This window comes from Lissotriton vulgaris, chromosome 8 (genome assembly GCF_964263255.1).
Source record: "Lissotriton vulgaris chromosome 8, aLisVul1.2, whole genome shotgun sequence".
In the NCBI taxonomy this organism is placed as follows: domain Eukaryota; kingdom Metazoa; phylum Chordata; class Amphibia; order Caudata; family Salamandridae; genus Lissotriton; species Lissotriton vulgaris.
In genome coordinates, this window is record NC_141696.1 from 967689910 (window position 1) to 967715257 (window position 25348).

The 25348-nt window shown below is 43.8% G+C and overlaps 1 protein-coding gene across 2 annotated transcripts in view; it reads right to left on the bottom strand.

Annotated features, from left to right (window-relative positions):
* NDFIP2 (Nedd4 family interacting protein 2) overlaps positions 1-25348 on the bottom strand; it is a 248265-nt gene that overhangs the window by 61883 nt on the left and 161034 nt on the right. For both annotated transcript variants that reach the window (XM_086934815.1, XM_086934814.1), the window contains one exon: positions 23347-23434. In XM_086934815.1, coding sequence (XP_086790941.1) covers positions 23347-23434 — 88 coding nt within the window. The remainder of the gene's footprint in view (positions 1-23346; positions 23435-25348) is intronic.

The following is a 25348-nucleotide window of genomic DNA, read 5'->3' on the forward strand; positions in this document are numbered from 1 at the left end:
CTATGTGAGGTTTAGCTTGCCGCCTTGTGGGTGGGTTACCCTCCTTTGCATTGTCCTGAAAAAGGATTTGGGCAGACTGTGCTATTCTCCAAGCTCTGCGGCATCTGAGGAAATTCTCTTCAAAAGTGAGCAGTGCTTCAAGCCTCGTTTTCGTTTGGAGGCCATATTGATTGCCAGTGACTGGTCCTATTGCCGTTTATTTTCTTGCATTCCACTGCAGAGCACGCACCTGATGCCAGAAATCAATTTAAGTAAAAATGACTTCTAGAGCTGTCTAACTGTGTAATTTCTCATATTTTCGTAGCAGCATAGTGTCTCTTTAAAAAATCTCAAATCCCTTTAAAAACATCATACTTATATTGAATCATATTGTTCTCTATTATCTCGCCTCAGTCACCATGCAGTTTGACACCCCTCCCCCCCGCAACGTCTGCAAAATAAAGTGACCCGCCACCACCATCGAAAAAATGTAAGGAAGAATTTTTGAATTACATAGTGGCAGTAGATGCAGGAGAATGTCTGCTGAGAGCAGCAACGGCATACTACTTGATTGTCTGGGTCAGAGCCTTGGGAAACTTCTCAAGGTGGAAGTAACGAATGATGAGAATAAGTACAAAGAATATGAAGAGGCACTTAAGATTAGAAGAGTATTTTAAATCTCTCTTAAATATTACCCTGGAAAGATACCACTTTGATACTTGTAGGCAAAAAGAGAAAGAATCACTTGATAAATTCTTAGCAGTGCTAAAGGGATTATCAGTCACTTGCAAGTTTGGGGCAGCAAACAATGACGTTACGTGACCAGCTCATGTTTAATATACGTAATTAGATAATTCAGGAGAAGCTATCTGTAGTGGGTACTCTTAACTTGGATGATGTGGTATAATCAGACAAAGCAATACCAAAGGGGATGATGGACGGAGTGTTGAACAATGCAAGCACTCACCCCCAGTCAACTGATCTGGGTTTAACCATCATCATTCTTCAGCTCACTCCGTCACCCCAGTTCAGACATGGCCATATGCAAATCAGTCTGACTCAGTGCCTCATGGGAACTGTCCAGCCCAAACTGCCAAGCCATGTCTTCCCTGGACTGGAAACAAGCATCCTGGGACCGGTTTCCAGCTAATCAGTGTGTTTTGCTGTTCGCCCTATGTGGGAATGGTATGCCCAGACGTGGGTCCCGTGCTCACTACGCCACTGGAGTCTAGCTATCCTGGCTGATAGCCAGTAACCGGTCCTAGGATGCTTGATTCCGGTCCAGGGCAGACATGGCTTGGCAGTTCGGGCTGAACTGTTCCTATGAGGCACAGTGTCAAGACTGATTTGCATATTGCCATGTCTGAACTGGGGTGGCGTGGTGAGCAAAATAACAATGGATTAAACCCGGATCTGTGACTGGGGGTGAATGTTTTGCCAATGCGCAATATTCCGTCCATCACCTTGTGTATTTTGCTGTAAAATCAGACAAAGCCATCCAAAAATCAATGTCAAGATTGAAGAAAGTATGCGCTGATGAAAATAAAAATGGTGAGGTGTGCATACTGAATAAAGTACAAAGGAATGACGAAGTTAAAAGATCTCAAGAGTGATCTCAAGTGCTATCCTTGTGGCATTATCCTTCACATAGCCTCATACAAAGGCTAACCAGCCATCAGTCGAAACTGTTACTTTTGTGGCGAGGCTGGACGTTGTTCAAAAATATGTGTAAGAATTTGGGTCATTGGTTGAGAGAGGTGTAAACCCTTCTAAAGCAACAACCACAATCCTTGTCAGGGTAAACTACAAAAGTGACTAAATTAATCTGTGCTCAACACTCTGGTAGCTTGGCACTAAAGAAGTCAGGTTTAACTTAGAGGCACTGCGTTAAGTAATTATGCAGCAAACAACTAGTAATAAAGCGAAAACAACACAAGAAAAATCCCAAACCAATTTAGAAAAAGAGACACAATTTTAATAAATAAAATTATACCAAAATAAATTAAATCCAATTGGTTGAACCGGGATTACATTTTTTAGAGAAAAATATCATCTAAAAGGTCAAAGCTCCAAATGCGGACATCTAGTCGTGCTAAACCGGTGCAGGGCGTACTGGGCCCGGGCCTACTTTACCTTCAGACTTAAGACAACATTTTGAAGAAAAGCTCCTGAGAATGTAAAGTTCAGCGGGGCAAGTGATCCAGTGGTGTCCGAGGAGGAGGGGTCGTCGTCGGAGAGCCACTGGCTGAAGTTGAGGAAGATTCCTATACTCAGACTTTGTCACTTTTTTGGGAAATCGAAAATCTCAAGTGGGACAAAGATGCAGGCTGTAGCTGATGAGGGCAGAAGGCCAGATGCCTTTGCTGGAAGGGCCTAGTGAGCAGAATTTGATGCTGAGAAGAACACAGCTGGAGCTACCGAGAATGTCAGACCGTCCGGCGATGCACAATGGGCGGATCGGCGAGCTGGTATGTTCTAGTCTCCTGTAGGATCTCAGGCCACGTTTAGATGGAAAACATTTTTAAGTCCCAATTTTCAGGGGCTGAGGACTAGTTTGGCACCACTTATAGGGACAGGACTCACTCTAGGCAAAGGTAAGGTACAGAGTTCAAGAACCCTGGTGCTTGTTATATCCCCATAGTTCACACAGGAGGCCAACCAACAAGCCGTTGGAGTCATTCTGGTAAGAACTGGGATCAAGCAGCAAGGCGGACTTCAACCAGCCGGACAAACATTCGATGGTACAAGGTAAGCTTCAAGCAGCAGGGCAGTCCTCTAGTAGCATAAAAGAAGTCCTCTGAAGTACAATGCTGCTTTTTGGGGAGGTCCTCCGCAGGTCCAGGAGTGAACTGAAGAGTGTGTCTGAGGGTCCAATATTTATACGTGGTTAAGATCTTTGAAGTGAGGGAAACCACAACTGGTTCTGGTATATTCTTTCCTTTTCCTGCCTAGGCTCCAAGCGGTCTAGAGTGGCAGTAGGCTGATGTCCAATTATTTGTGAGTGTGCTCCAGGCAGCCCTTTGAAATGTATGTGGGACAGAGAACAGTACCACCCCTACCATCCTAGCAGGATTCTGCCACCTCTAACCCCACTTTGCCTCGCTGTATTGAAGGAATATTCAATAGCCAAGTCAAGTCAAGTCAAGTCACAAAATTTGTATAGCGCACTACATACCCAGAGAGTTTCAAGGCGCTTAGGAAGGGGAGGAGGATTATTTGTCAAATATCCACGTTTTAAGCTGCTTTCTGAACGCTAGGTGGTTCTGGGTGAGGCGAAGGTAAGCGGGGAGAGAGTTCCATGTTTTAGCAGCCAGATATGAAAAGGATCTGCCTCCCATGGTGGACTTGTTGATGCGAGGTACAGTTGCGAAGGCTTGGCTGGAAGAACGTAGTTGGCGGGGGGGGGGGGGTGTAGAAGGACAGTCGTGAGTTGAGGCAGTCTGGTCCGATGTCGTATAGTGATTTGTGTGCGTGGGTAAGCAGTCGGAAAGTGATCCTCTTATTGACGGGTAGCCAGTGGAGGTCTTTAAGGTGACCAGAGATGTGTTTGTTGCGTGGGATGTCTAATATGAGCCTGGCTGAGGCGTTTTGGATTCGTTGGAGTTTCTTCTGAAGTTTGGCGGTGGTACCTGCGTAGAGGGTGTTTCCGTAGTCCAGTCGGCTCGTGACCAGAGCGTGGGTGACTGTTTTCCTTGTTTCGGAGGGGATCCAGCGAAATGTTTTTCTGAGCATGCGAAGAATGTTGAAGCAGGAAGAGGATACGGCGCTGACTTGTCTGTTCATTGAGAGTGAAGAATCCAGGATGGCGCCCAGGTTCCGTGCGTGGTCTGTCGGGATGGGTGCTTTTCCGAGGGCTTCCGGCCACCAGGAGTCGTCCCAAGCAGAGGGGGATGTACCTAAGATGAGGACTTCTGTTTTGTCTGAGTTCAGTTTCATCCATTCTGCGACTTCTTTCATTCCTTCGTGTAGGTTAGTTTTGGCGGTGCTGGGGTCCTTGGTGAGAGAAAGGATCAGTTGAGTGTCATCCGCGTAAGAGATGATGTTGAGGTTGTGTTGGCGGGCGATGGCCGCGAGGGGGCTCATGTATACGTTGAAGAGGGTGGGACTGAGTGAGGATCCTTGAGGTACGCCGCAGATGACTTCAGAGGCCTCGGACTTGAATGGAGGAAGGCGGACTCTCTGGGTTCTTCCGGTGAGGAACGAGGTGATCCATTCAAGTGCTTTTCCTTGGATTCCGATGTTATTGAGGCGTTGTAGAAGGGTGCTGTGGCAGACTGTGTCGAATGCTGCAGAGAGGTCGAGGAGGATGAGGGCGACTGTGTCTCCATTGTCCAGTAGAGTTCGAATGTCGTCTGTTGCTGCGATGAGGGCGGTCTCAGTGCTGTGTTTTGCTCGGAAGCCAGATTGTGAGGGGTCGAGGGATTTGTTGGCTTCGAGGAAGGCGGCGAGCTGGTTGTTGACGGCTTTCTCAATGACTTTGGCCGGGAATGGAAGAAGCGAGATGGGGCGGTAATTTTTTAGTTCGGTGGGGTCCGCTGTTGGTTTTTTCAGAAGGGCGGTGAGTTCAGCGTGTTTCCAGACTTCTGGGAAGGTAGCGGAGTTGAAGGAGCAGTTGATGACGTCTCGGAGGTGCGGTGCTATGACGGAGTCTGCTTTGTTGAAGATGTGGTGAGGGCATGGGTCTGTGGGGGATCCAGAGTGGATGGAATTCATCAGGCGGATGGTTTCCTCAGTGGAGATTGGGTTCCAGGCGTTAAGGGTGTTTACGGGGGGAAGATGGTCAGCAGGTGGTAGGGTGGGTTGGTTTCCGGGTTGGTTGTCAAAGCTGTTGTGGATGTCTGCAATCTTGTTGTGGAAAGAGGCTAGGGAGTCGCAGAGGGTTTGAGAGGGGGTGATGTCGTTGGAGTTGGCCGAGGGGTTGGAAAATTCCTTGACGATGTTGAAAAGTTCCTTGCTGTTGTGGGCGTTGTTGTCAAGTCGATCCTTGAATGCTGTTTTCTTGGCTTTTCGGATCAGTTGGTGGTGAGTGCGGGTGGCGCTTTTGAATGCGTCCTTGGTGCTGGTGGTTGGGTCTTTTTTCCAGGCCTTTTCAAGGGAGCGGCAGAGTTTCTTGGATTTCTTAAGATCATCGTTGAACCATGAGGCCTTCTTGTTGCCAGGTTTGCTTTGACGTTTTTTCAGTGGTGCTAAGGTGTCGGCGGTGATGGATAACCATAGGGTGAGGTTGGCGGCGGCTTCGTTGGCGTTAGAAGAGAGGGCTGGGGAGTTTCGAAGGAGCGATGCGGAGATTTGGTCCGTGGTGATTTTGTTCCAGTTTCTTTGCAGGGTAGGTTGGGAGTGGTTGATGGGTTTCGGCTTGTTGTAAGTGAAGTGAACGCAGCTGTGGTCGGTCCATAGGAGATCCGTAGTGTGGCTGAAGGAGACATGATTGCTGGAGGTGAAGATGGGGTCGAGTGTGTGACCTGCGATGTGGGTGGGGGAAGTGACTAGTTGTTTAAGTCCGAGGTTGGCGAGGTTGTCCACGAGGGTGCCGGTGTTGTGGTCGTTTGTCTTTTCAAGGTGAAAGTTGAGGTCTCCCAGAAGAATATAGTCTTTGGAGGGGAGCGCGTGTGGAGAGATGAAGTCCGTGATGTCTTCACTGAATTTTGCGCGGGGTCCTGGTGGTCTGTAGAGGAGAGTGCCTCTGAGTGTGGTTTTGGGGTCGATGTGGATCTGGAAGTGAAGGTGTTCGGAGTTGGCGAGGTTGGTGTCAGAGCTGGTTGAGATGCGGATAGATTTCTTATGGACGATAGCGATTCCTCCTCCTGTGTGGCTGGTACGGTCTTTGCGAGTGATCTTATAGTCTTCAGGGATGGCAATGGTGATGTCTGGTGCGGAGGAAGCATTCATCCATGTTTCCGTAAGGAAGGCGACGTCTGGAGAGATGGTGTCTAGTAGATTCCATAGGTCAATGGCGTGCCTGTGCACCGATCGGGTGTTCAGCTATTCAGTCGTGTGACTCAGGAAATATTCTGCAGGCACCAAATGGTTTCTTAAAGCAGCATTTTCAGAATTGTGGCTTAAAATTTGACTTTACCACTAAAGAAGATTTTAAATTCCAATTATTTTTAGACCAAGAATGATATTTCTATCGGTTACCAATAAAACATTAGCCCTTCCTAACTGTAATAAGGCACTCCACTAATATCCTACAGGATATGTAGGCCTTTACTATAGTGAAAACCTAATTTAAGAGTTTCACTACCAGGACAAGGAAAACCTAAAAGCACATGTCCAACTTTTTAAGTACACTGCTACCTGCCCTATGGGTTGTTTAGGGATTACTTTAGGGGTGACTTGTATGTATTAAAACGCAAGGTTTGGGCCAGGCAAAATGTTTATTTCGCCAGGTCAAATTGGCAGTTAAAAATGTCTCAGGCCTGCAATGGCAGGCCTGAGACATGTTTACAGGGGCTACTCAAGTGTGTGGCACAATAAGTGCTGCAGGCCTACTAGTAGCATTTAATTTACAGGGCCTAACCATGGTAATGACAGATTTGTGTGTGGTAAGATCCAAAATTACACTATCTTTAAAGTAATGGTTGAAACGCTGGACTAGACCATACCCAGCAGAAGTAATGTGAGATATCCCAAATGCACATAAAAATTAACCAATTTCTAGTGATCTAAGATGAACACCATTATCAGTGACCAAAGTTTTGGGGCAAATCCCCATGTTAAAAACATCTATCAAAAAGTATGTCCCAACAGAAGTAGTGGCATTCTCTAGAAACTTCACCTCTGGCCATTTTGAATCCCCATCAATCAGTACGAATGCAAACTTCAAAGAAAAAACAAGCCTATTGAATGGAACCATTATGTCCAAACCTACTTTCTGTCACATATCCCCAGGCCATTTTACTGGACGGAGAGGTTGAATATTGCATTCAGCACATTTGGCCGAATTCAAACACATATCACATATTTTCAAACCATTTTCAGGACCAGTGTACATGCAAGGCCACCAAAGTGCAATGTTATGAGACTTTTTAATGCAGGTATCCGCATGTGACTCCACTGACTAGCCTTTCAGACAGAATTGAAAACACTGCAAGGGGGAGATACTTTTATCATTCAGGATTATCAAACCATTACTCATACTGAACTCATAAGAAATGTGGTGGTAGGGGTGTAAAGCATTTTGGAAGGGTTTGACAGGAAACCATCCTTCATTGATACATGGTTCAGCAATTAAAGTGTAAGATGTTTGGAGTTTTCCACATTTCTTCAGATTCTATAGGATTAGTCACTGTACAACTATCACCCACACTTGCCACAACATCCATTTCGTCCGCCTCAATTTCACACTCCTGGCCACCTTACACAGCACATCGAAGGCATGAGAAACAATCAGCAGTACAATTCAATTTGCCAGGTACATGCTTTACGTCAAATCAGTATTCTTAAGACTTTGGAACATTAGCAGCAGCAGAACAATCTTGTCCTTTAGCCAAAATTGACACCAATGGTTTGTGATCGGTTTGCACCCTAAACATACTTCCCCACACGAAGTTAAGGAAATAATTCACTGCCCATACACATGCAACTAACTCCCTTTCAGTAATGGCATACCGCCTCTCAGTGTTGTTAAGTGTCTTAGATAAGTTTGCACCACCCAACTATCATTGTTAATGTTTTTGGGGGGAGAGAGCAGCACCCAAACTATAGGCCCAGCTATCCACAGTAATCATACATTCTTTACCAATGGAGAAAGGCCTAAGTGTGGGAGAAGAAATGTATTACTTCCTCAAATGCAAACTGTTGATCCTAACCCCACTGGTATTCCACCCCTTTCTCAATATATTCCTCAAAGGTTCCACCAAGGTAGAAAGACCCTGTACAAATTGAGAGTAAGAACTTATTGTTAGTCGGAGGTGCTTCTACAATAGCAAGCATCAAGGAGTGTTTGGGAACAACACTTTATTCAGAGATTGTGAAACCAAAATAGTCAACTTAGGAGCAAAATAAGTTACAGATTTCAGGGACCAGAATTAAACCATTTCTCTGTAAAAGGTCACACACTTCTTTGAGGACTAAGGCATGCGCCTTCAATTTTCTTGCAAACACCAAGATATCATTTTGGAATCATTTGAGTGTTTCATCCATGTCCTTGAACATATGGTGCATGACACGCTGACAGACCGATGATGTGGATGCCAGCCCAAATAGCATATGTTTAAATTTGTGCAGACCAAATGGGCCTATAAATGTTGTCAAAGCTCTAGATTAATCGGATAGTTCTGTTTAATGGTAAGCTTGACGAAGATCAAGTGTAGAAAATACTGCTGCTCTAGCCAACATATAAATCAATTTATTTACCTTCAACAAAGGGTATGTGTAAGTTACAATGTTAGGATTAAGGGCCCTTAAGTCAACATAAATGCAGACATCCTTAATTTTTTCTAGGCAGTACAATTAGTGAAATCCATTTTCGTGCATCAGCCTCTTCGATGACGTTGTCTCACGTTAATGAATCAGAAGAACCTGTAACTCTTTTTGCACACACAAAGGCACCTCACTGTGTTTCTGTTTCACAGGAACACTTCTATCATTAAGATGAATTTTATGCACAAAATGTTTCAATCTTTCCAAGCCACTTTTGAACACCTTAGAATATAACTTAAAATTCTGTTCTTTCAAGCTAAGCTCATCAGTGGACAGTACAGGATCCTAGTATAATGGACTTAAGACAATTTATATGAGTCTCTGGTTGCGCAAATGCGGGACACACACTTCTACCAAGATTAATGGCAGAAAAATTGATCTAGTTTCTTATTATGATCCAGTAAGTGATGATCCAAGCCGTCTACAAAAACTAAGATGGGAACTAAACACTTAGGGACAGATTTTAATTGGGGGTAATTTTAATTACGCCCCAAATTTAAGTTCGGACTCTTCAAATCCCCGGTGGCCCCACAGGAAAAAAAGAACAATTAACATTTTTAAAGATCTCTGCCTCTGTTTGGGAGTGAGGGATTGAAGGAAAGAGAACGAGACCGGGAGATCATACCTTTTATACTCGAAGCAGTATAAATCTGCTTTCGGGACAGATTTGTGTTTAGGGTCTCGGACTGTCTCGATCCTGGCAATTTCTCATCAATCCGATGGATCATCGGGGGGGGGCGAGGTTTTAAAATTGTGATGTCCCTTTATCCACAAATATTCAGAGGTGGGTGATGGATTGAGAGACTGTGGAACCAGAAGTTCTTGATGTCATCATTTTGGAATTTATTCACTTTTTTACCGCCAATGAGCTTCTTGCCAACATTTCGATAGTGTGGGAGGCATTTAAATACTCTATGGTGTGGGGTCAGTGGGCCACTGGTCCCATCCTTGTATGCACACATGAGTTCCTCTATGGATGATAGAGGTTTCAGAAAATTTTCAAACAATGGTTGCAATTTGTCATTTATTCGTGATTTTCCTTGTTATGAATCATTGACATTTTTCATTTTTCATTTTTGACTTGCATAGTATGATACCATCCTTATGTACATCCAATGCATTTCGGGGTTAACATACACCCCTTCATCAGGGAAAGGACAGTGTATCAATCAAAAAGTTTGCGCATAATCCTGGTTGTTGTTAGTATGTTCCTCCTTTCGTGGACGCTGGTTCTGGCGGCATTTAAATACACCATGCGGGGGTACTGATTTTCTCAAGGGCATGCAAGAGAAGAATTGGAGGGAGAAAGTGGATGCAGTACAGAAGTAAGTAGATAGGGCTTATCAAGCATTAGGATCAGATAGCTAGGAAATCGTATAAGAGGTGGTGCAGTGCCAAGGAGAAAATCAGGGATTACTATCTCCAAGAGTCAATGATAGGACCTTCCAACACTGGTTTATGAGGAACGGGAATCTACAGGTCAATATTAATCAAAATTTGATCTCTAAAATATGAGATCCCCAGCTTGACATTATACTGATGGGTTAGAAGAAATCAAACTCGTCTTCCTTGATAAGTAGTCATTCACTGGAACAGCAGGTGGCAGAGTTCCATGAGATGGTGCAACAGCCTACTTTGACGGAGGAATCTGCCTCTATTTTACCGAGATAAATAATGAAGGTGGAGGTGGAAGACACCATAAAGTGTCTCCCTAATAGAAAAGCCTCAGGGCAGATGGGTTTGTCCACTTTCCAGTTTGAGGGGATGCTCACTGATAGTGCAGGGTGAACGGCCAGTCACTGCAGGCAATTGAGGGAGATGTGTGTGCATCAGGACGCTATCACAAAGATAGCTAGCAGTCCCCTGCCGATGTTCGCCCTGCACTATCAGGGAGCATTCCCTCAAATTGAAAATATATGAAACTACCATTATATATAAAAAATTTGAGACTGATTGCCTGGGCCCTTACCAAGTTTTCCTCCTTTCGATTTTCTGTGAAGCACACCACTGAATAGTCTGGATATTGCGACCCGTGGATTTCACTTGCGGATTGGATTACAGATTCAGGCCCCCAATTTCAGTGGCCATTTAATTTAATTCATCCCAGCCCCAAAACCACATTTATGGGATTTTAGTGAAGAATGTGAAGGCTTCCTGATGAAGGCATTTCCGCCGAAATGCGCATAGTGTCATTACACCGTCAGCTACACAAAATCTAAGCCATTCACATTATGAATTGAATCAAGGTTTAATCATATTTCAAGAAATCAATGTTCCTAATTTTCAATGATATGTATCCATGTTTTTTATTGTTTAGCATTTAATGGACAGCGTGTACAAATAATTAGTCGATCTAATATATTTACTTTTTATTTCATGAATTAATTATCGTTTAGGACACTGTGTATAAATTCTGTACTATGTTTGCAATTCTACAATTTTAATATTGTAAATAAAATAATTCATAAATTAAAGATTATTTTGTGATAAAAATACGATTAGCCTTCTCAGTTATTAGATGAACTGCGGTTATATTGTGTATCACAAGTGAGTGTAATTACTGTAAGCCTGCAAATTCATATTAATTGTCTCTTGCTCAAGTGTCTTTCTAAATCACTTTATATTTATAGAAATAATAGTAGCACGTTCCTTGATGTCTTTTTAGTGGAAAGCACCTGCCGCTCCAAGGGTTGAGGAGTGGGAAGGGAAAATGCCGAAGGTTAGCTTAAGAGAAGCCTGGTATCATGCGAGAGCGAATTGCTAGGTCCAGTACAGTAGGAAATGGAGGTCGTGGGCTCAGGAGTGGTAGGGTATTAGCGGAAGGCGAGGGTTAGCACAGCCACTTTGAGAGTAAAAGATGAAAAAGGGTATTTCAAGTCTTTGGCTATTAGTGATATAGGCTTTTTAGAACATAGTGACTTTTTTTATGGAAACCTAAGTTGGTGGAGGAGACCGAGGCAGTTTCAATACATTTAAGATTGTTAACTGATTACTTGCTGTGTGAGAATTGTTACCTGCCCTAATATACACTGATATGTAAAAAGCAATAGAAAACTACACATAATCCTCAATTAGTGAGGTATGTTTTGATAATTTTTTGCTTTTCTTTAAATTTCACTAGATTAAAGAAGAAACCCACAAAGTCTATCATCTTACCTTCTAAAGAAATCGCTCAAACATCTGGTTGTCCAATTTTCAAGTTTTTATTTGCTCACAAAGCCCCCAGGTTTTCCTTGGTAATGATCGTGAAGTGAGAGCCAGAGTCAGCCAGTGTTTCTAAATCTTCACCCATGACATTCTAAATACACATAGGTGGTTTATCTTTCAAACAATCCAAATCTCAGGTTTTACCCTGCACAACTAAAACTATGTTAACCGTCTTGGATTAATCAGAAACCACTAGTTGTCATGTACATATGTGGAAACAGAACCGTGTGCTTGGACGGCAATGGGAAAAGTTGCCTAGGTCTAGAGCTCCGCTACACCTCGGGATGAAAAACAGATTTTAAAGTGACACGGGCGGCGAAACGATGAAACAAACATCAAAGCAGCAATCGGAAACCGCACCAAACCGAACCAAAGGGAGTCACCAGGACAAGCAAGAACACCGGATACACACGTAAACAAGCAAGACAACAATAACGGAAAGTCTGACCTTGGTATACAAGATGGCGACGGCGAGATAAAAGAGTCAAACGATCACCCCCACTGACGAGGTCAGTGACAATACCCCCAAAATGAGACTCCCCCGCCCAAGCGACAGTCCTACAGCCCAGAAAATACTGCCTAAGATACGCTATTAAGCCCCCAGTGCAACGCGATCACAAGTGAAAGAGAAACTACCTTCTACGGTGGGAAGCCATTTTGCACACAAGGGCAGGGCAGAGCAAGAAAACAAAGTGATCCGGCGAACAAGCAAAAAAAGGGGAAGAAAAACCGCACTGCACCAACACGGTTGACAAGCATCGCGAACACACCAGAGCGCTAACCACCAGGAACCAAAGACAGCCTCCTCCAAAATCCCCAAAAGACTCTCCACAGCAGGTCAAAAAACGAAACCGCAATCACAATAGGAAGAGAAACTCCCACATGCTACGGGGCAGCCATCGTGCACACAGGGGCGGGGCAAACAAAGCGATCTGGCAAAATTAGCGAAAATAAGGGGGTAGAAAAACCACATCGCAGCAACACGGTGGGCAAGCATCGCAAACAAACCAGAGAGCTAACCACCTAAAGACAGCCCCCACTAAAAACACCGAAAATCTCTCCACAGTGGGTGGAAGAACGAAACCGAAACCGCTTAGAGACAGGAGGCTGCCATCTTACACACAACGAGGGCAGAGCAAGGGAAACAAAACAGGAGGCGGCGCAGATGTAAAGGAACGGCGTAACAAGGGGTAGACCTCTTGCACACAGAGGAGACATGGTAAAAACGAACAACACGAGGAAAGACGGCTCAAACAGAAAGATCGACGGCTAAGGCACGAAGGGCTCAACGCGACTACTGAGTGGCGAGACAATAGAAACTGAAACCCCGAAATACAAGTTCAGGGTCTTCCGGCGGACGTAGCTCACACCGATCAGTGGGTACGGGGAACTTAGCCAAGGTAGCCCAAAGGTTCCAGTGAAGCATAGGAAGTGAACCGACCCAACAACCGCCCACACTAACCACCGCATTGAACGGATTAGAAAGCAAACAAAGTAGTCGGTGGCAGGCGAGAACGTGGCTAACCACATCCACCCAAAGGGACAAACACAGGTGATCGACCATCCACGCACCAAGGCCAAAGTACAGAAAAGCAAAAGGTGGCTATTGAGAGCGTACAAGGAGTAAAAAGAGAGCGGCTGTGAACGATCGAACAGTATAAATACTGAGAAAAGACACTGCTTTCACCCAGCACAAGGATCCCAACCGTGGCAGACAAAAAGGACCGGAAGTACCAAATAAACAAGAAAGTCAGCAAACCAAAAGTCACAACTTGCACCGAGCAGGCGAGCGCCAAATGAAGCTCCAGTCCAAAACCAAACGCGAACCACAACAACCAACTAGGGCGGACAACCCATCCCACACCGCAGAGCAGTAACAAAAGATACAAACTCTTGCAAGGGAAAAGAGGGCTGGGGAGAAACAGAATGGCCGGGAGCGAAGGCAAGCCGACGCAACAATCGAAGAAAACCAAGCCGGAAGGCTAACCAGAATCCCCCTTCAAACAAAAGGCGGACATCAGCAGCACCCTGGCCAGCATACTTAAAAAGCTGGCTGAAGTCCACGATTTAGACAAATCCACTAAGAAAACTACGGATGCCATACAACTCGAACTAGCGGCGGTCAGAGCGGGCATCCACACAACAAATAATAGACTATCAACTGTAGAACAAAGAGTCAGTGATATAATAGACAGATCACAGCTCACAGGCAAGGCAATGGGCACCATTGCCAAAGCAACCACAGAACTCCGGAAGCAGGCAGCAGAGTTTGAAGACCGGCAAAGAAAAGGGAACATAAGAATCCTGGGAGTCCCACAGGGAGAGGAGGATAAAGCGGGCTCTTGTGTGGCAATGTTACAGGAACTCATACCCAAACTGCCTAATCTAAATTTTGAAAACCCCTTCGAACTAGACGAGGCCTACAGAGTCCCGGCTTTCAGACAATCCAACGGACCAACCCAAAGACCGATAATCTGGAAATCCTTACGCTCTCACCAGACCGAGGCTATCTTCGGGTTTGCCAGGAAGGCACCCAATCTACAGTGGGAGGGGCACAGGATTATACTCACGCAAGACTACTCGAAGAACACAGTAGCTAGCAGGAAAGGCTTTCTGGCCCAAAGAGACAAGCTAAGGAAACAAAACATCACCTTCTCTTTCACCGGACCAGCCACATTCATGGTAATCAACAAAGGAATCTCGTTAACGTTCGAAGACCCAGCGGAACGGTCACGATACCTATCTGGACCAGACACACAGGAAACGGAGACGACAACTATGTCAAGCAAAAGAAGCGCCTCACCGGATCTCTCAAAGACTAAGCAGGATTGTTAAGGAACATGCTAAGAGAATACCTCGAGACTCTAATAGTAACACAATCTACCGCATGTGCCTACAAAGACTGCAGACGCACACAATAAACCTACCTCAAGCAAGAAGTAGTTTCAGGAAAGTAGCCTGCCATATAACCGTCTATATCCTTTAACTTTAATGTTTATGCATGAATGAACAATGTTCAGACAATTGCGAGTACCAGGACTATCCCGTGGATGTAGAGGGGTGGGAGGGACCTTGCTGTCGTACGTCTACAGCACGAAGCAGTAGCAGGGGGAGGGAGGAGGAGAGGGAAGGGGGGGGGGGGGGGGGTGTCCCGTCTGTTATATTTGTTACGTTTGTCCTGTGCTCTTAGTATGTCCCGTCCACTTCTATGTTCACGTCTCTGTCCATGTCCAAACCAAACTCTCAGACAGGTTGTTCAGGTCAACGAAATCACCGCAAGTAACCACTCTGGCCCACGAAGGCAATGCACAGAAGCCCAGAAAAAAAAGTAAGACAGCAACCCCAAGTAGATACCCAAATTGGCCAGCGACCTGTAGCACAAACTCTGAATAAAAACAACACACTACAGGGAGACCTAAAAATGTTATCCCTCAACGTCAAAGTTCTAACCCACCCTATTAAGAGAAAGAAAGTACTAGACTATCTAGCAAAGACGAAAAGCGACATTATCCTACTACAGGAAACAAAACTCTCCATGGACGACGCGAGAAAACGTAGAGCAAGATGGATAGCTCAGTCAGCCTGCTCACCAGCCGTAGGCAAGAAACGAGGTGTTATCACCCTGATAAATAGCAAATCCAACATAACCATTGAGAAAGAGCAGCACGACAACAAAGGCAGACTACTGATCACACAGCTAAACAGAGGCATAGAAACCATACTGGTAGCAAACATATACGCACCAAACACAGACAACACAACATTCTGGGAGGGAGTCACAAGAGAAATAGAGGCAAACCAAACGAACCAAATGATAGTCATGGCAGGTGACTTCAACCTAGTACTGGACCACACCCTAGACAGATATACAGGATCCCATGCTCGACCTCCCTCCACCCACAACACTCTAAAGAACATATGCACCAGATTTGACCTAAAAGACCCATGGCGCCTGCAACACCCAGACACCAGAGATTATACATTCTACTCCAACCCACACAACTCCTACAGTAGAATAGACTACATCCTCATCTCAGGCTCCCACGCACACCTAATAGAACACACAGATATTGCGGCCAGAACAATCTCAGACCACTCTTGCATCAGCCTGCAGCTGACGGGCCAACACAACGAGCACATCACCCGCAGATGGCGCCTCAACAACATTACCATGGCAAAACAGGAAAACAGAAACAAAATCGAAAAAGCCATCAGAGAATACATCAAGGAAAATGACACACCAGATAGAGACCCAAAAAGCCTGTGGGATGCCCTTAGAGCGACCATCAGGGGCACACTAATAGAAATCAAAGCCAGAAGGGACAGAGAGACAGAGGCACAGCTAGACCTACGAGAAAACGACATAAAAAACTAGAAACCAAACACATTAGAGACACTTCAAACACAGCCGATCTGGTGAACTCACAGGGAAAAAACACAAATTCAACCAGATTCTAAGCGAGAGAGCCGGTCTATGGATAAGAAAATACAAACAAATTAACCTCTGCGAAGCAAACAAGGCGGGGAAAATCCTAGCGTCATTTCTTAAACACAAATAAAGGCAACACTGTATCACTACAATCACAGACGCTCATTACAAAATACACACCACGCACAAAGACATCCTACACACGTTCATGGAATTTTATGAAGAACTATATAAAAGAGATGACAACCTAAACCAGGAGGGCTGCTCATCTTACCTAAACAGCACGAACCTACCAAAGATAACGATAGAGGAAGCCAAGACACTAGGGCAAGACATAAAAATGAGCGAGATCAACGCAGCCATTAGGGCACTAAAAGACAACAAAGTCCCAGGACCAGACGGATATACTGCGCCCTTCTACAAAATGTTCCAAGACCAGCTACTGCCAGTCTTGACGAAAGTTTTCAACCACTGCGCCACAGAAGGGGAAGTAACCGAATCTATGTCACTAGCCAACATAGTTGTAATACCCAAGGAAGGCAAGGACTCACAATGGCCCAAAAACTACAGACCCATATCACTAATAAACTTAGACTGCAAGCTATAGGCCAAAGTCCTAGCCACAAGACTAAACAAAGTGCTCCTTCAGTTGATCGGCAGTACTCAGGTAGGCTACCTCAAAACACGCATGTCTCATGACAACACTAGACTCCTCTGCCAGATAATAGAACACTCCTCCAAATCATAAAAGGCCTTTGACAGAGTATCTTGGCGATTCCTAGAGAAGAGCATGCAAGCATACAACCTAGGACATAGCTTCACGAAGAAAGTCATGGTGCTATACAAAAACCCCAAGGCACAGATAGCTATAAATGGAACTACATGGCCACCCTTTAAATTCGAAAGAGGAACGAGACAAGGCTGCCCGCTATCCCCGCTGCTTTTCCTGCTGGCACTTGAGCTCCTGATTAGGGACATTCTAGCCAACAGAAATATAGCGGGCGTAACCATCACAAACACTACAGCTAAGCTTGCAGCCTACGCAGATGACCTGCTCATAATAACGGAAAACCCTACTCCATCCATACCAGCACTTATGCACACAATCGAAACATACGCCAAACACTCAGGATACAAGCTCAATAGAGACAAATCGGAATGCATGCCCTTCAAATGCACACAACTAAAGAGATAATAGAAAACGCAGGGCTGGCCTGGCAACCCGGGTCTGTAAAATATCTAGGTATCCAATTCGGAAAAAACCTGCTAATCACCCTAGAAGAGAATGAGAAAGCCACACTGGATAAGATCAAAGGACTACTAGAATCCTGGTCACCCAATTACATCACCTGATGGGGCAGGATAGACACAGTGAAAATTATGATTACGCCCATTGTGAACTTTCTGGCAGGAATGCTACCCATGGCATTCACTGACGAATTTCACAGAAAGATTGACCAAATGCTAAACAAATTCATATGAAGAGATAAGAATCCTAGAATAGGCCTAAAAAAACTCAGACTGGAGAAGAAGCTAGGAGGGCTCAACGTGGCTGACCTAAGAACATTCAAGACAGCCTTTACAGCCAGACAGGGAATGCACTGGGTACTCCCTAGCCAACCATACACACTGACATGGCTCTCTATTGAGAGGGCCTTTCTAAATAACACTGATCCCCTAACTCTCCTCACCGCCAACAAGCAGGCACATTTAAACAACCCAATCTTTAGGATCACAAGACAAGCGCTGCTCAAAGTAGACCAGAAGCTCGAGCACAGCATCAGAAACTCACACTGGGAAGCACTCTGGGCAAACCCCAAGATTAAATACAGGGGGAAGCCCCTGGACATAAAGTCATGGAGAGAGATAGGCTTCTCCTACCCAGCGCAGCTAGAGGCAGAAGGGTCTCCGCACACTTTCAACCACCTGAAAGCTCAACACGCACTCCCAGACAGAGAACTATACAATTTCCTGGCTGTCAAAACAGTCCTAACAAAATCAAAGCTAACCAAGCAAAAACCCTCAATCTTTCACTACATGGAAACAATAAACATGAATGGTCACCACGTCTCACACCTGTACAAACTACTTCGCCCCATATCCACCAGACTCAACAACAAAAACACCAACTACTGGGAAGCACAGCTAGGTACCAAACTCACAGAACAGGAACTAGAAACCTTTTGGGCAGCCCCATCGAAAAACTTGATATCACCGGTACTAGCACAAACGAAATTCTGGCTACTACATCAAGCACACTGGACACCAGCGCGCCTAGCATCGATAGGACTGAAAGAGAACGCTAGATGCTGGAACTGAGAAACAGAAGAAGGCGACCTTGCACCCCTCATATACCACTGCAGTAAGGTCAGCAAATTCTGGGGAAAGGTAGTCAATTTCATCAACAAAACCATAGGCTGCACTCTTGACCGAGCTTTCGCCACAACTACCACTGCCCATATCACAACAGACGTACCCACCCAACAGGACAGATCCCAATTAGACTTCCTCTTGACGACAGCAGTGAAAACAGTTCTAACCAAATGGAAAGATACTTCCAAAATAACATTCAAAGGGTGGCTGAACTGGGGGACATTTCTCAGAGGAGCAGACCAAACTGCACTCAGACACACACCATGGAAGAACCCAAACAGAAAAATGTGGGCGAAACTAGACATATTCCTAAACCCTTACAAACCGCCATGAAGAACAAAAACCCAGAACTAAACCAGTCAAACACGATTCCAAGACGACCTGTCGACCTGACACTAAATACCCGCCCGCCAATTGTATGTTCTATGTCACGTTTTATGCCAATTATAGAGCAACCACCCGCATCAACCTTTATGTTAAATGTCATATGTGTGCAGGAACTAGGGGCAGACAAGAGAAGACTGTACAACCAATCTCCGAACCAGATGCAAGCACAACCACTACCAAAACCCGCAAGGTCCCATGCAATTGCCCTACAAACCTGTAATTTGTTGTGTGTCACTTTTGTACTCTGTAAGATGTAAATACCAATACAAATATATGTATATAAAAAAAAGAAACGTGTGCTACTCTTGACCCCATGATACGTTTTCCTTCTTTACATACTGTTGGACTTGCCCATCTTTGCATGGTCAACCCCAACACATTGCCTTCGCCCAACCTGGCTTCTAAACAAGGGGTTTCTTGGCTTTTGAGACTCTGTGCACCATACCACTACTAACCAGTGCTAATGTATTATTGCTCTTTCCCTAAAACCTGGTAGAAGTGGCTTATACCCAATTGGCACATATATTTTTTTTATAAGTCCCAAGTAAAATCGGACTAAATGTACAGGTACTTATAGATTATAGGTCTGCAGGAAGTCGCCCAACTCAGTAACTGGAATTAGCCCCTTTGTTTTTATTGAAATGTAGCCAACCTGAATCACATTTGTGCCCTTGGTGGTTAGAGAATATGAGATCTGTGCGTAAGTTTAACAATTCCGTTGTTGATGAAGGCTTGCCAAGGCTGTCCTGGTCTGTATGTTTCGCGTGGAATCTGATTCCATTTGTTGTCTGGAGGTGCATGTTGCAGTATCTCTATGTGATTGTCACCATATTTGTGCCTGTGATCTTTGGCTACCAGAGTGCAAGTGGGTCAGCTGAAATCTAAGAAAAATTATGATGGTAAACGCTCTGCCATTCCGCATGATTTTCTATTGGGAGAAACTGTGAGGGACAAGATTCCCAGTCATGTGAGAAAAGGAAGCTCAAAATGTACCAATTTTCAATTCAATTCAATAAAACTTTATTTCGGTTTTAGTTCAAACCATAACAGTACATACACAGTAATAATACAATTCGAGATACTTTTAAAAACACATATCTGATAAAGTTCAAAAGGTGCAAGGATATACTTTCATCATTACATAAAAGTCAAGAGATTAGGAAATTCATTGCATAAGTCCACTACTGATCCATACATTTTCTGAATTTAGCAGTCAATTTTAAAAATTCAGTAATTTGGAGAATACTATCATTGTGCAAAAGTTGTAGGTACATTAGAGCCGGCCTGATCGGAGTAAAATTAAGTTTTTTTAAAAGAGTCACCAGATAGCGCTTGCGGGGATAATCATAAAACCTACATAAGAATATAAAATGCAGCATATCCTGCGGAGACTTTCCGTCGCAGCCGCAGGGTTGTGTAATCCTATTAAAATTAACGGTTTTTGGCATGACCAACAGATGATGAAAAAGACTCAACCTAAACCTTGTCAACAAGAACTTTTCATGAGAGGTCAGGGAGGGGGCCCAATAAATATGGCTCGATAGTTACACATGTTTTCAGCATAACAAATGTTCTCATACTTTGTTTCTAGAGCTCCACTCCTTCCTTCTGGATCTTCTTGTTCATGAGGAAGGCCCGTTTAATTATCTCCAGGTCCCCCTTGACAATCTGAGTACAATTCGGGACGCCCCAGCCCAGAAAAGTTGGATTTCAGGTATTTTATCCATGGGATAACCAGTGCTTTGTCCTGCGACAGGCAGTCCCTCACAATCAAGTGTGTCAATGGAATATCAGGATTCAACCACAATTTTATCCAGCAGGTCAATGGGCGTAGGGAAAAGATGTCACATAGGTATTGTGTCCCCAATTCTCCATGAACTGCAAGATTGGACGTGCCTGAGGGGACACGCAGGAGACGCTTCATAAAGAAATTTTCAACAATCTGCAGCTGCTCACCACCCATATACCCCCATATTTCACTACCGTATGTAGCCGTTGCCACGGATTTAGCGTTATAAAGTTTCAGCATGGCACCAGTAGGTTTTCTCCCCAGTTTTGAGGCAAAATTGAAAATGGAGGCATTCACCCTGACCAATTCTCCTTTCTTTTTAGCAAAATGCGGGCCCCAATTAAGTTTAGTATCAAAAAGTACTCCAATATAGGAGAACGTTTTTGATATCGGGATTACCGCTTCATCAATTTTAAATTGAAAGTTCTTTCTCGGTTGTTGGCCTACTTGCATAACAAATTATTTGGAATTATTAATCAGAAGATCTCTATCTGTCATGAAGGACTTAAAATCATTTAATAGAGCTTGAAGGCCCCTTTCAGTCCTAGATATTAAAACTGCATCATCTGCATATAAAAGTACTGGAATACCCCGCCTGCCGACTCTGGGACAGTCAGCCGGCACCTTCTGTTAAACACTATCTAGATCACTGATATAAAAATTAAAAAGGAAGGGGGCCAAAGTACATCCTTGAGGGACTCCCTTTCTAATATCAAAATTGTTTGTTACGCTCAGATCTTGTGAATATCTGACATTAGCTCTGGTATTGCTGTGAAGATCTATAAGAAAATCAACAATACCACTGTCGACCCCATTCGCCCTCATGGACTGCCACAACTTCCGTCTGTTCACACAGTCGAAAGCTGAGGATAAGTCCATGAAGAAAAGGTGGATGGTACCCCTTTGAGCCACAGTATACTTACTCAAAATTAAAAATAGGTTAAGGCATTGAGTTATTGTTGAACGGCCACTGCAGAAACCATACTGGGAGATGGACATGATGTTGTTTTCCACCACCCAGTCTGAGAGTCTCTGCAGTAGTATCCTTTCTATTATTTTAACCATAGAGTCTATTAATGAAATAGGTCTGTACCAAACCATGAGAATTGTCAAGGTAAACAAAAGTAATGTAATCACCCAAGATGGGAAACGTTGAAGCATAAAACACTTGGCTTAGACAGTGGATGACGATAGCGGTAGGAGTAGTGTGTGATGGAAGCAGTCCTGAGATCGAATGTGATGGACTAAGTAATGGGTCAAAGAGTTCTGGATCGCCTGAGAGTTTAAAATGTAATCCATGTGATAACAAGGTTGCAGAGTTTAATATACATCATCCATACCACAAATGCCATTTAAAAAATATGTTGTGGATGAAGCTAACAGTACTTCTACTGCCCAGCATGTCAAATTTACTAAAAGAGTCAGAGCTCCTTTTTGAAGAATTGTTCAGGAGTAAATTTCAGTTTGTGCCCTGTCTCCTTCTTGAGTTTGTTGCATTGCATATTAATTGCATCTCTATTGTTTCCTTCCTTTTCCTACCTTGTTTTCCTACTTCTCTTTTCTTCCTTTATCTTGTGCTGGTGATTTGGTCAGAGAATGTTGAGGGTCGAACGTTATTATGGGTGGAAGTTGGGAGGAGCAGTTGGGATGAGGCTCTCATTCTGTTAAGGTGTTAAAGGAGCTTATGTTGCTTACTGGATGATTTGTTTTCCTTTTTAAAGCCTCTTAACTAGATACAACTGCTTCAGTCAAGGAGGAAATTTCCCTTACTAATTTCTTCCTGAACTGGCAGAATATTATTCTCTGGTAACCTAGAATGAATTTGTTGAAGGGGATGCAGGAAATCCCTGGTTGTGGGATCTCAAACTTTATCCAAGCTACCACATCCTAAGCATTTATTATCCGCTACCACATCCTAAACGTTGTTACTGATAAGAAAGACACAGAGAAGCCATTTCAATTGTAAGGCCTAACACCTGTTTTCTTTAGGAAGTCAAGATAGGAAAATAATTCCAGACATGTCCAAAAAGGGAGGAGAAAACCACTACACCCTCCCCCCCTTAACAGCCAAAAGAAAAGAGGAACTAGTTTTGAGGGCTGATTAGGCTGGTTGAGCTCACATGTGCTCAGGGCACTCACTCCAAAACAAGCGATAGCAGGAGAGGTTCAAAGTCTTAACCCCTTCTGTGCGGGGTAATTCCCCTGCTGTGCTGGGGGGCAGGGGCGCTCCGGTGCTCATGACGAGCTGAGCTCGTCATGAGGCACAGTACTCGTGTGCTCATGACGAGCTAAGCTCGTCATGACCACACCCGTTTCCATGGAACGCTCAGCACAGCAGGGGAATTATCCCTGCATGCGAGTGTTCCAAGAGCACCGGAGCACCGTGCCTCATGACGAGCTCAGCTAGTCATGAGGACGGAAAATGTTAACAGAACTTTTGGGGGGGGGATTACGGTTAATTTTTTACTCAAAATGTCAAACTAAAAAAACAACCAGTTAAAGGAAACATCATAGCATTATTTTTAAGAGAAGTATTTTCTAATCATTATGTATGGTCACAATTCCCAACCAGACTGAAAGGAGGGAAAACACAATGTCACAGAAAAGAACAAAACGGTATGATTCACAACATAAACTGTGTGACACACAACTTACAGGATAATTCTGTCTCGATCATACTCCTTTAATTTCCTGTAGCTTCTTGGGTAAAAGTGAATCTCGATAAAGCATACATATTTTGCACATTAACATAACTCACTGAAAAACGCCAGCATAAAGATGCCGTCATTGCCCACTCGAAGCTGGTCTGCGTCACTGAAGTCATCTCTTGGTGGATATTCTTCATCCTGCACATACACAATAAAACCATTACAAACAGGATAAAGACATTCAAAGCCCCCTCAAGTCATGCTGGCCTATGCCTCTTGCAGCTCACCATATTAATGAGATGAATTAACAAATATATGCAATATATATATAATAGACTGGTACTTTTTTCGAACATCGTAAAGTCATGCACATCTACTGCAGCAAATACAATTTCATATTCTGTAGGGCCAACTACGTGTTATAATATAAAGCATAATCCAACAGGTGCAACAGAAAAAACAATGAATTTAGCAACATAAAATCTACAACATACATGCGCAAAAGCAGACAAGAACATATTACATTATTTGAAATAATGTGCATATACTGACAACTGACAGACTCTTCAAGAATAATTTTATGTTAGCATTGTGAAATGTCTTAGGGAGACTCCAATTTCTCATTTTTAGAATAAATATTTATATGCTAAACTTCCATCATAAATTATTTGAGGGCCCAGATTTGAGAATTATTCATCTTTTTCAATATTGCAAGGGTAACAATCTAAATAATCTAAAATTTTGTTTAAACTGCTGAATAAAACATTAGTTATTGTGTGCTCAAATGTGTATTATGCCTACTGCCAAAAAGTTATATGGTTAAGGTATCTAAAATACCAATTTATTTACAAGCAGTTCAGTTCTAACCAAGAGGGGCCATCTTGACTGACTGCCACCTTAGGGTTTGCTTTTGTTCCTAATCAGGCAGAACCTGGCCTGGTAGTTTGAGCTGGACTGTTCGAATTTGAGCAGGGTCGAGAATGATTTGCATATGGCTGGATCAAACTAAGGTGGGATAGTGTGAAAAAAAAAAAGACGGACTGGGATGCGGCCCTTGTAATTACTAGTGGCTGAGATTAATTCAAGCATTCCATCCATCACTTTTTTGTATACTTCAGTGCAATATTTTAAATGACTCCACAACAGCTATGGTAGGTAGAACACCTACAGTGGCAAGTGCATTTTCAGCAGGGAACATATACTGTATAAGGGACAGAGGACTATAGGAGTGCTAAAGATAGACGTGGCGAAGTGGGTAAACCTGGACACGCATTGGATGGTGGGGGCTGGTGGGGTCAGCACGTACAGCAGTATTTGTGTCATTTATTTACTCATTTGTGCGAAGCAAGGAATGCAGAGGAGAGGCCTAAGTGCTAGACACCGTTTGAGACAGGGCAGAGGATGTGACACAGACTCAACGCTATTTGCCCACAATATCAAGCCTTGTTTTAGAGAGGCTGCCAATTAACAAAAGAGACAGAAAAAATACACAGAAAAGCCCACTGCAAGAGTCGGCCATTTTATGCAGGCAGGATAAATTACGACTGTAGCAACGCTCACATGCAACACAGTAAAAACAAAAACATTTTTAACCAGCGATACACAAAGTTTTAATGGAAAAAGCGCAGTATGTTGCAGTGAGATCTGCTCATATTCAGGAGAGAAAGCTAGCAGATGATCATGTTGTAAAGAAGTAATAATAATATGTTATATCTGGTTTATGGTATTATGCATCTTTCCCGAATCTCTGCCCTTGTTGCTCAGCCAGTGTGAATGGGCTGTGTGGAATGTTGGTGTGCATGGTGATGTAATGGAATGTGAGGATGCCTGTGATGTGGAGTGTCAGTTGTAGTATGGGCTGAGCAGCAGGGAGGCTGCTCCTGGTGGGGCCAACTAGATAACCTACTACAGGACCATCTTAACTACCAAGATTAATAAAACCTTCATCTATAACCTAAGGGAAACACCCGTTACAACGCAACTTTTACAACGCACTACCATTACATCGCAACTTTTACAACGCAGGATCCATTACAATGCATGCTTTTACAACGCATGTCATTACATAGCAGATGCTAATACAACGCATGCCATTACAACGTTAGTATAGGT